This window comes from Artemia franciscana, chromosome 1 (assembly GCF_032884065.1).
Source record: "Artemia franciscana chromosome 1, ASM3288406v1, whole genome shotgun sequence".
In the NCBI taxonomy this organism is placed as follows: Eukaryota; Metazoa; Arthropoda; class Branchiopoda; order Anostraca; family Artemiidae; genus Artemia; species Artemia franciscana.
In genome coordinates, this window is record NC_088863.1 from 67872571 (window position 1) to 67885480 (window position 12910).

The window sequence follows — 12910 nt, forward strand, 5'->3', positions numbered from 1 at the left end:
TTGTGAGCTGAGTTGAGCAGTTTCAGTGCTGCCTTAATATTCACAGTTAGAATAGATATTTGGTTTGAAGTAAAGTATTGTTGTCCATTGCCTCATTTATAATATACAATTTGGCTGCCCCTAATGTAACCAACTATAATATCACCTTCCAGCTCAAACATGAAGAAATATTGATTCCCCAAATAATAGAGCCCTTTAGCATGGTATTTGTTTCATAGCGTGTTGGATTTAAGGAAGGATTTCAGAGGGGGAGGGGGGTAACATTTAAAAATTAATTAATTTTCTGGATCTTGAAAAGAAAGTTTCTTGGAAAACGGCGGCTTGGAAAACGAACCAGCAATTAAATAAATTGGAGAACCGTGTCATCTAATTTCTAATTTTAAGAATTGCATTCATTGCAGACACCCTTTGAGATTTAAGGGGTTCTTGATGTGTTTGATTATGTGATTGGGAAGGTGATTCATGGCTTATTTCAGAGATTATTAAAGTATCGGCTTCTCTTTTGAGTTAAGTATTGGCTTTTCATTTATTTCTCAGCTGTTCGCTAGTATCCGTCCATGGCAGTTCTATTTTTTTTCGGATTTTGTGCAAATCACGGATATTGACGTATTTGGTTTAAATTCTTACGATTTTTGATTTATTGACTTCTTGTTCACAGTGACTTTCTACGTTTGTTTTCTGGTTTTCCTTCGTCATTTTCCTTGTATATATTATTTTGTTCTCGCTGAAGAAGAGCAGCGGTTGTCCTCTCGAAATATTCTCTTTGTGTGTTTTTTTAGTATTCTCATTTGGCCTTAAAAATCTTATTTTTGATCGTTTTCTTCCTTTATATTATGGCAAGCCAATATGGTTTAAGAACTTATGGAGTATCAGAAAAATTCTGAGGAAAAATGAAAGTCTTTAGAGCTCATAAAGCGCGCTTTTATTCTTGACAATAGGGGCTATAAATTACCAAAGATAAGATGAAACATCAGAAGCAAATATACGAAAGAATACCATGCAGGAGACTACAACTTATGTAACTGTATATACTTCTTTTTGTGAAAAATTGATAGGAGCTATAAATTACCAAAGATAAGATGAAACATCAGAAGCAAATATACGAAAGAATACCATGCAAGAGCATACAACTTGTGTGACTGTATGTACTTTTTTGCAAAAAAAATGATAGGGGCTATAAATTACCAAAGATAAGATGAAACATCAGAAGCCAATATACGAAAGAATACCACGCAGGAGCATACAACTTGTGCGACTGTATGTACTTTTTTTTGTGAAAAAATGATAGGGGCTATAGATTACCAAAGATAAGATGGAACATCCAAAGCAAATATACGAAAGAATACCATGCAGGAGCATACAACTTGTGTAACTGTAATGTACTTCTTTTTGTGAAAAAATTATAGGGGCTATAGATTACCAAAGATAAGATGGAACATCCGAAGCGAATATACGAAAGAATACCATGCAGGAGACTAAAACTTATGTAACTGTATATACTTTTTTTGGGAAAAAATGATCCTAGGAGTAACATTCCTTACACCGAGCCGAGCCGAGAATCTGATCAGTAAACAGCTTACCTTTGAAATGACTGTCTTCTTACATAATTTTCTCTGACGTAATCAATAATTTGCTTCTGAGTTCTACCACTGTATCTGTAAAAGAAAACTTTAATTTCCAAACTGGCAATATAGAACTATGCTTTAGCTTTTTCATAGATTCTCAATACAGCATCATCAACCCTAGTAATGTTTTCATTCTCCTTTTAGGCCTTCATATAATTAATCCTTGTCGGCAGGCCGTGAAAGGCCAAATGAAATGAAGGTGGTCACCGAATGGAATGAGAGCATGTCAAAAGATAAGATTTAAAGAAAATGGGGACTTCTTGGAAGGGTATAAAGAGGGAGGCTTTAAATAGATTAGTAAGGAGGAGGAGCATGCATACCTGTAGCTTAGTATATTAATTTCTTTTGTACTTTATTGCATTTATTATCTTTTATTACATTTATTACTTTTTTTTCACGTACATTTCTTACCTTCTTTGTCAAACTAACACCCTGACGGCTGAAAATACCATAATTCAAACAAAACAATGGATTTTCTAATCCAGTCATAGAAAGAAAATGACAAAATGGTCGAATCAATAGCTTCACACTAGCAAAGAGCAAACTACGATCCCAAGTAGCCGGAATTGAAAACAAAAATGTGTTCTTAAAGAAACTGAAAGTGGCAGCTGTTTCTCATGTGGCACTATTCTGAGAATGGTAACTCTTATTTAGAATAAACTTCTGTGGGATAGGGTTGGGTTTTACTAGATTACGATTAATGCTTTAACCATAACAAAAGAGATCATGCCAAAACAAAATGGCATTTTCTTCCATTTTGTGCCACAAATCATTAATTTTTGAACAAATAGGATCAAAATGCTGCACCTACAAATTCTAAGACTACCAATAGATTCTTCATAGTCTACAACCCTCAACTGGAGGTTCTGAGCCCACACCCAGAAATACAAGGAAACAAGGTTCTTTCCTTTTGCAAAACATGTTATTATTTGAATTACAGACCCCTCAAAGGCGAAAACTTGAAGCTTGATAAGCAGAGTTTGGAAACGGGTGACTAAACCATTGTTTTCGCCAAATTTAGATCCAGAAAAAAATTTGTGGAACTGATCTGTAAGTAAAGAAAAAGAAAATCTGTCTATGATTATCATTATATAGTTAGTTAGGTATAGTTATATTAGCATGCATCTCTTAATTTACTTCTTTTTTTGCTTCTGTTATGTGTATCTGCTTCACTGTATAGCAGAATATCGCATCTTGCATAGAGATGTTTAATGGCTCAATGAAAATCAACCCCCTTTTATAAATACGTCTCAATAACTAAATACAAAGTGTCATATGGCACCGCAAACGGTACGTTTTGTGTTGTTTTGGGAAAACCAGATTTCGGGCATTCACAGCAACATACCTGCAAAACTAGCTCAAAGAAACTGACTATAATATCCGAAGAATTCTGAAAACTTGTATTAGGCTGAAAACTGTGTACTAAAAGTTATCGATAACATTGCCAGTGAAAGACTATCGAGACTTTATACATCAGTCTTCTATTTTCTCGAGGCTAATTATGGAATTTTCTCCTCTTAGGAGAGCATTTGGCTTTTTTGGGTGGTAGAATTGTAGTTTTTAAAGTAATACAGATATCTACACAGATAAAAGTCTGCAGATGCATTCACTTAAAATTTCAACTAAGTACACCCTAGAACACCCACCTATTCATTATATCAAAATAAACAATAACTGTAGATGCACAAAAAGATTGCTTACCGGAAAGATGACCCCCGACTGAAAATCTTCGCTTTTTGCCGAGGAACGTTCTTAACATTGATGCATCTGAAGAAAGCATGATGTTCAACACATTTTTTCCAGAAACTTTTGCATTCATTTCTACCTTCAAATGCAAACTCAATCATATCTTTATGGAAGCCATGCTACAAAGTAAGATACATTTATACATTTCTAAAAAACTTTTTCATTTCTAATGAATGAAATATGATAACAAATTTAGCATTTCAAAAAATATGCTAATCTTTAAATATAATGTTTGGTTTCAAGTGTTCATTATTCAATGTGCCTGTTTTTTAGGCGGCTTATTAACTTAGCACTAAATGCACCCACCTTGGAAAACAATTATAAGGGAAATTCCCATTTTCATAGGGGATGGGGCAATGATAATAGCATGAAAAATAGCTTCGGATCTACAATTATTCGGATCTTGTATTAGAAATGGTACTACACGTTTCTAGTCAAATTTTTAGAAACGATAGCCTGTTTTAGGTCGAATATTCGTCACCATAGTTGCCAGCATTATTACTGGTTAGTGGCAGTATAATTGCTCCCACATTGTAATTATTTTTCTACATTATCTGGCGTCTATTCGAGTAGTAGATCGAGCGGAAGCAATGGACAGAGGCAGCAACGCAATGATTAAAAAGATAAGTAATCCACATAAGAAATGGATTAAGATTAATAGTGGAAAGATAATCTTCCGAACTCAACGAAAGTTTAAGTGCAAAAACGGTCAGCAAGCCCTAAATTTTTCGAACATGGCGTGCGGACGCAAATAACCAATATTTGTAGCACTACAGTATATGGTGACCAAGTTATGTTCAGTGAAAAGAAAGACAGGTTTTCCAATCTCTTTCACAAAACTACTTAAATCTCATATTATTCTATTCGCTGTAGAGAGTAAAACCATTAGGCTATTGGACGTCTGGGTATTTGTGACCTCATTCATATAGAAAAATTTCACAAATTCGGACCCTAAAAATCAAACTAAAAAATTTATAACATACTCATCTTAAGCAAAATTTAGCATAATATTTGTGAAGCTTTTCATACAAAAAATATTTTCTCATAACTAGAGCCATAAGCAATCAAATTACACACAGATACTCATCTTCAGCAAATTTTTTTTTTAACTATTCCATATTATTAGAGACGTTATTTATATGAAGACGTTCCCCTAAATTAGGACCCTAACGATTCTAATTTATAAGTTAGTTTAAAATAATCAGCTATATTTCACTACCAGTGATAATAAAAACATAAATTTATAGCAAATTTCACAAAGATACAGTTCTAGTTGTATCTTATTATACCCTTCTATTCCTCAAGCAAGCTTATAGTCTGTAAAATGTAACCTCTGTTAAATCACTCTCTAATAAAAGACTATATAGTATTACAACAGTAGCTTACCATCTTTAAAATTTGTCGTTTTTTAAGACTAAAAACACACTTATATAGCATGACAAACATGGGAAAATAGAAAAACTTTCCTCTTCTTTTATCCGTGTTTGACTTTGAACGGATCTTGGTTTTCTGGGAGCAAAGACAGAATAATTATGAGTAAGGAGATACTGGAGATACCCAAGGGTTTCAACTGTCAGGGTTCTCTAATTTCACAGCAACATTCACCAATTGTAAAATAATTAAAAAAAAAAGGGTAGAACAGCTGCCAACTAGAAACAAAACGACCTAAGATATCGGTGGTTATCTATGATTTTCCAAGGTTACTAGTTCGAATATTTCTGTAAATTTGCCCATGGAATTTCCTGGTCCTAATCCTTGTGTGCTTTAGATTTATTATGGGTGCGTGTTCAGGGTTAAATGTGGCACCACATGGGAGCATTCAGGGCAAAATCGATGTTTTGTACTTCAAAACTTCTTTTTTTAGTATTTATTTATTCTACTAATAATTACAAAATAAACTATATTTACACACAACCGCCCGGGGAAGGCTCTAAAACCCTGATATTGGACGGCTGCAATCTTCTGATTCTCAACTAATAGCAAAAATCATTTAGAAAAAAAAACTCAACTAACAAATAATACCAAAATCTAAAAACAAAACTAACAAATTATACTAGAATCCAAAAAAACTACCCTCTCCCAATAAATGTTTCGTAAACTTTACTTTAAATGACCCAATGTATTCAGCCTCCCGAAGGCCAACTGGAATATAATTCCAAATAACTGGAACAAAGTACCTAATTTTGTAACCTGCACGTGTGGTGTCTCAGCAGCAAAACTATCCGCCTCCCTTGTCCAATACCTGTAGAACGAACGATTTGCGCGAAAAAAAAAAATCAATAAGCATAGAACATTCCAACATCGATAAGTAAAAACAGCAGTTTGATAATCACAAATCTGGCCAATATTAAGCACTCGCACTCGTTTTAAAAACAACGCAGTATCGTCCACATTTTCTACATAATTACCAAGAAGACGTACTGTTTCATTTTTGAAGAATCTGCACTCTCTTAAAATTTGCATAAATTAGTAGACCAAAGAACACAACCATAAGAAATATAAGGCACAACAATAGTATTGTACAGTAATAGAAGAACTGATAATGGTAAAACATGCTTTAATCGGTGCCAAATTCCCAGACCTCTCGCAGCTTTAGCTGCAACAAGATCACAATGGGACCTCCAAGATAAATTACAATCAAGCTGGAAGCCCAAATAACGCACTTCATGCAGCTGTGAAATGGCCCTACATTAAAAAATACATCTCCATTAACACTTGGCTGCTTACCAACTCTTCTAAATGTCATAAATTAATTTTTTTTTTTTTAACATTCACTGTTAAAAGGCTCAAATTTGTAAATACAAAAAAATACTTCAAAACCCTATTCACTTTCAAAACAGATCATGAATGGATCGACAAGACACAGATGAAGCAAGTATTATCCGCAAAAGTTGTAATAAACACTCAGGTAAGGGGAAACGCATTGAATAAACATACATAAAATACAGAAGTGATTCCAAGATAAAACCCTGGGGTACACCACACTTCACTTGAGAAGGCGAGGAAAAAACATCATTTAATGCAACTTGAAGAGACCTACCACTCAAAAAACTATCAAACCACTTCAAAAAAGTTACCACGAACTCCGAGGGATTGTAGACGTTTGAATACAATTTTAAAATCCACTGTATTAAAGGCTTTTCTAAAATCAATAAAAAATATTTAAAGGAATTCCACCACGCTCAAAGCTTTTATTTACAGTATCACAGAAGGAATACACGGCGTCCGACGTTGAGTGACCTTTCCTAAAGCCAAACTGGGTTTCACTTAACAACCCAGTTTTCGTAAGGTAGTCATAAAGTCTTTCATGTACAATTTTTTAAAATCGTTTTGGAAACAAGGGTTCGATTGATATGGTTCTATAATTTTCAATATCTAGCTTAGAACCACCTTTGTGGATGGGGATGACCTTTTCCCTCTTAAATGCATCAGAGAATACGCTGGTTTGGAGGGAAAGATGGATTATGTGGACGAGGCATGGTAGTAAATAGTACATTACTGATTTCAAAGTCCTAAGATTAATGCCATCTGTCCCTGCAGAATTATATTTGATTGTGTTCACAACCTTCAAAATTTCGTCTCCAGTACACGGCCGAAATTCATTCTCACTTCCAGTTCCTCTATCATCCACAAATTCATAGTCCATGAAATCACCATTAGAATTCATCAGCCCTTCCGCCTGTACATTTTGGCCAATACTTAAAAAAAAAACGCAGCAAATATTAGAATTAATCGTTACATCATTAACAGTTTTTCCTTGAATCAGTAGCGAAATGGGCGGAACTTCTTTCTTCTTTCCCAACAGATCATTAATAACCTTCCAAGTTCTTTTAGCATTAAATTTATCTAAACTCAATTGATTCGCAAAGTATTCTTTATCAGCTTTTCTTCTCGTCGACATCACTTTATTACGTATTCTTCTGAATTCTTCTAGTTTTCGGTACACTCACTATCTTAATAATTCATATACAATTATACGATTTCTTAAATCTGACACTTCAGGAAATTGCCATGGTTATCCAGGGCTCATCTTTATGTGGTTTCAAACATTTCCATGAGCAAGTCATATCATATATTGACTGTATGATCCCCATCATGCGATCAAATGCACCAAAGCGTCATTTTTCATATCTAAAATTTCACTCAAATCAATGCTGCCTAACTCTTCACCAAAGCTTTGTAAATCCTCTTTTTTTAATGACTGAATTTTCACTTTTTTTTTTATTCGTTTCTTTTTATTCGGCCACAAGGTACCATTCCGACAAAGGGGAAATGGTCCGAACAAAAATATAAAGCCACATCAGTATAACTGCGGTACAGATACATAGAATCAACAAGAATATTATCTATGAGATGACTGAATAACTCGTAACACGTGTTGGAATATTCACAAGGGGGAAAAGATCATGAGAAGCCATCAAATTAAAATAATCAAGATTTAATCCATTTAATGAAAGCATATCAAAGTAGAAATCCCTCATATAAAAAATAGAACTCCTTAGTTTGCTGTTACACACGCAATATCGTTACTTGAAGACAAGATATCTTCAAATTTGCAATCAAGTGAGCTCCTCTCAAGATATACAATAAACACTGCTGAACACAATCTCCCCCCCCCAAAAAAAAACAACAACAAATTACTAAACGCGCAGCCATGACTATGCGTCTTATAGGGCCTTATACGTTAACATTATCGCACTCAGACATATTGAATAAGACGTAGTAACTTTCATAGTAGTGTAAATTTAGGTATGCATTCGTTTCAATACGAAACCAAAAAGACCCTAGCTCACAAGAAAAAAAAACAGGGAAAAAACAGACAATAGTAAATTTAAAATCACCATTACAAAAATAAAATAGGACGAGAGGAACAGAACGCTACTAAAAATTGATTGCAGCACCAAAATGCCTGAGACAACAAAAAACACACTATTTATTTTTTCGTTACCTAGCATCACCTCTCCATCCTCATTTGTTCCTAGTCTAAGCGACTTAGTCTTTATAATATCAATTTTTAAACCCTTTTTCGCTCCCTGACTCTCGAAACCCACGAAGAATTATTTATTGCAATATTATTTTCCGGAGAGTTTTAGGATATTTTATAATTCTTATGATATTATAATTTATATAATAATTTATGTAATAATTTAGGATAATCTACATTCTTTTTTGATACCACGTTCTTCTCTAGCCTTTGCTGTAGTTGTTGGGACAAAATCAATCAAAATAATTCGTATAAGCTGGCATAAGACAAAATCCTGCTTCACTACAGGGGTTTCATCGAGCAAGCTACTAATCTTGCTTCCTACGCGCATCACAGCAATATTATTCTCGTAAATATTACCAACCACTTTAGCTTGCTTCCTTGATATACCATTGGGGATAGTGGCCACACTTTGAACGTGGTACCCATGAGAGCAACAAGCCTTGCTAATAACTATCCACAAATAGGTGCCTACTACTTCTAATTTTAGTCACAGCGTGGCCAATGGCCGCATTGTACAGGGTCTCGCCATAAAATGAGATATTTTCTGGAAAATGCTACAAAGATTAGATGAATTGAAGGCAGGTGACATTGCATACAGAGGCAGAGGGGACACATGATTCTATGTGGAGGTTGAGGGAAAGGGTTGAGTAAATAAAACTATGTTGTCTCCATCCCCGAGGCCAACAAACAGTAGAGGGGCCCAAACCTATTCTAGCTAAACGAGAGCCTGCCATAGCATTCGGCGCATAATCTCATACCCAACCAATGCTAAATGGATGGCAAATCAGACCGAAAACTGAAGTACCATGTGGGAGGCTCCAGCCAAAAGTTGTACCTAGGCAACATCGATATGATTTTCTACTGTGTATTGGAGGTCTGTAGTGAAGATAACTATGGAAAATGTACAATTGTATAACGATGAATGACGTGAAAGTCACAGACCTTCCATCCGTAGAAGGCATAAACGTGGACTCTGATTGACTATTTAACAGTAATACATCTGGGTTAATGTTTGTGAAATATACAGCCATACAGCCCCAACCTTCTGGGAGCAGGCTATAGATTCATGAGCTGTTACTAATGGATGTAAAAATAATAGATGAACGGGAGATTCTCCTAGACAGAGAAAGCAACGGCAATAAAAAAGAAAAGATCACAAGATCTTTTCTTGTGAGCGGCAATCCAACGTGGGAGAAAAAAGTTCTTTTATTAATGTCGATTCTGGGGGTCAAGTTCCGCTTGACGCTAGTGACCGCAGAGCGGTGGAAGACAGTATCCCCCCTTTTGAGAGCCAAATCGGCCGAATAGGTCTCAATGTGGAGGGAGGCGATCTCCGAAGGAGAGGAAAAAAATCGTAGAAACCTAGACACTCCCGAGAAAAGTTCGTTTACAAAAGAGATGCTCTATCTTAAATGCCATGCCAAAGTGCAACAGCCGATTCGTCTGGACGATGGGGTCAATGTACCTGTAAAGACAAGCAGGATAAAAAAAACATTTTTTTAAAGACTGTTGTTTAAACAAAAGATGAGCTTTGCAAAGGCTGCTAAAGTTACACCAATCATAATTGCATTATACATGGTCGGGAAGATAAAGCTTTAAGCAGAAATAACTTCTGTCCTGACATTTTCTCAACAAAATTGGATGGGAACTCAATTAAAATCTTAAGATCAAGATGAGAGGACAGCCGCGTTGTGAGGGATGTGACGGATTAGAAAATATAGCTCTTTCTCAGGAAATCGATGTCTAAAGAGAAAACCTAGCTATGGCGAACCCTTGGTGTGAGCCAACTGAAAGCCTATTGAGCTTAATGGTGAGACACAACCGGATGTTTGATGGGAAAATATCAATTTCGCAAGTTCTCATATCAAAGAAGTATGTGATGCATACTCACAGGACCTTTAACATGGAACTAGAAAAATATATTGAGAAGCGTGGTTTTGACTCGCTATTGAGATGAGATGGCATATGAGTCTCAAACTGTTATACAAGTAACTGGTTAGCTGTATCGTTCAAATGAGGGTGTGACTTCACCATTTACTGAGGGAGGCTAAGTCGGACATAAATGACAAATGAAAAGTTTGTTTAACAGAGAGATACGAGTCACAAAGACAAGAATATTGGTAGATCAAGTTGCATCATTGTCCGGTGACTTCATATTTAGCCCTACGAGGTTGCTACCCTATGACACAAATGAAGACAGTTGTAGCGATGGTGCTGGAGCTTTGGACTGTGTTACAAAAAAGGAACAGAGGAACAAAAATCCATACGCATGATGAGGTGAGCTCTGCTCCAAGAGCGTGGATTTCTTTATACAACCTAGATACTTAAAAATATTTACAATTACTGCTCTGAGAATATTTTAGCCATTAAAATTTTATCGTAGGGTGTTTAGCTTAGTGTATATATATATATATATATATATATATATATATATATATATATATATATATATATATATATATATATATATATATATATATATATATATATATATACCTCATACTGAAATAGCAACCCCAACGAAAATGACGAAACTGTTGGAGATCCATAAAAAAAGAAAGAATCCCAATCGTGGTCTCATCTGATACTTATTGGTCCCGTCAATATACGGTATAACCCGGTAAGAATTGCAATGCAAAAGTTTCTTTCCTTAACCAAATCGAAAAAACTCCCTGATTCCGAAAAAAAAGTTTACTGACCAAACCCTTCCTGAAATCGGCCAAATTTGACGTTGAGATCGACAGGCGAACTAAAAATTGAATTTCTAAACAGCTAATAAAAGTAGATAACTAATTTACCTGGGTTAAAAATACCGTCAGACAAAAGTCTGGTATCAGATTATCTTTCCAAACTCTTTTTAAGAGTTTATCTACTCCGTTTATCTTAAGTTTCTCGGGATGGAACGCATAAACGAAGGAAAACCTCTAGCGTATCGGACCTGCCTAGGCTATTTTGATCTGGCACTTACCCAAAATTCAAATCAATGAATTGTTGGGTACTATTAATAAAGCATAAAATCATAGGTATAGAGTAAAAAAAAACTACAGGTACACTGAATTCCAAGCATAAAATTGAACAGGAAATTTGGTAAAAAAAAGAATGATCAGCTTTATTTAGCCTTTGATGGCTTTGTTTTTTTCCTCATTAACAATGAGATACAGTTTGTGCATCAATTCACGCAGTTTGTATCAATGCACTCTATGCCGGCTCAAGTATATTTTTGGTCGTGCTTGAAGTATCAACATATGAAGGACCTACAGCCCAAATTACAGCTGCGTTGAAAGAACTAAAGCAGTCACTGGGGCTGGGGTCTTTCATTTTACACTGGGGCATAAATTGGGGCATAGACTCTTGCTGTAATTTAGGTAGCTCAACTGAAGCTCAGAATAAGATAATTAAAAAAACATCATGAAAATAGAGGCTACTAATTGTCAATATAAACCATATGTCTGCATCTTTTATAAGGAATGCACTTTAGCTTGGCATTGTAGCCTCTGAAACCGGGAGTGTGAATGGGTATAAGCTAAATAGAATCGACTGACCACCTTGAGTTTTCGTTAATTATCAATTAGGCCTGCTTCAGGCCAAGATCGTTGTTTTTAGGCCAAAAATAGTAAAATTACAGTGCTGTAGGATGATCTCTTTTACTACTAAAAGAGGAATCTAGAACTTAAGATTCTCAATTGAATAAGTCAACTTCTAACATTCTAAGGTAATACAATCAAAACCAATCAATAATCAAAACAATCAGTGACTGTTTTTTGAGTATTGATTAAATCAATACTAAAAAAAAACCACAACAGTCTGACATTCTAGAAATCAGGTTGGATCAATAAAAGTTCAATTTGATTATGGTAAGAATAGTAAGACTTTTGATTTTATGAGGGGAATTCAATATTACCCTTGTTACTTTCCTGGTTAAATTTGCAAAATGTTAGCAGAAATAAAATGTAGATCAAATATATACATTTGTTAGATTGTAGAAAATGCAGAAAGGGAAGAATTACAGAAATACAAGGCAAAATACTTCAAAAATTTAGTTACAAAATTCACACAGAAATACACGGTACCTGACTTCCGTCTGCATGAAGTTTAATCAGAAACTTCTTTCTTTTAAAAGATAGCTTCCTGATTTTGGCCCAAGAAAAAAGGTTTATTTTTGTTGTCTGTTGAAACACGCATACTCCTTGATGGGCAACAGCCAAACTTAAAGGCACTCCCTCGTGATCCTATATATGAAAAAGGAACGAATAAATAGATAATAAAACAGTGCGCACGGCTTTCAAAAAAGCGTTTAACAGCTTCAAAGTTTTCTAAATTTCCTGTTTATTTAAACTTAACCTCTGCCATATACACACACACACAAAAACATAAGGTCATAATATTTGTCAAACACATTGACATTGGCAAATACTAATAACTGTAATACCTGAAAAAGAACAAGATACAAACCGCTTAACAAAAAAAATCACTACCCCCCATCCGTTGCAACCTTAATAAGACAAACTATATGGACTAACATTGTTATTTCTCCAAGTAGCTTCCACATCCT

The 12910-nt window shown here is 35.0% G+C and overlaps 1 protein-coding gene across 2 annotated transcripts in view; it reads right to left on the reverse strand.

The window, feature by feature from the left end:
* Positions 1 to 12910, reverse strand: part of LOC136033184 (FERM, ARHGEF and pleckstrin domain-containing protein 2-like) — a 158226-nt gene that overhangs the window by 83958 nt on the left and 61358 nt on the right. For both annotated transcript variants that reach the window (XM_065713892.1, XM_065713897.1), the window contains exons 7-9: positions 12429 to 12587; positions 3327 to 3490; positions 1581 to 1655 (exon numbers count right to left, since the gene is read on the reverse strand). In XM_065713892.1, the coding sequence (XP_065569964.1) occupies positions 1581 to 1655; positions 3327 to 3490; positions 12429 to 12587 (398 nt within the window). The remainder of the gene's footprint in view (positions 1 to 1580; positions 1656 to 3326; positions 3491 to 12428; positions 12588 to 12910) is intronic.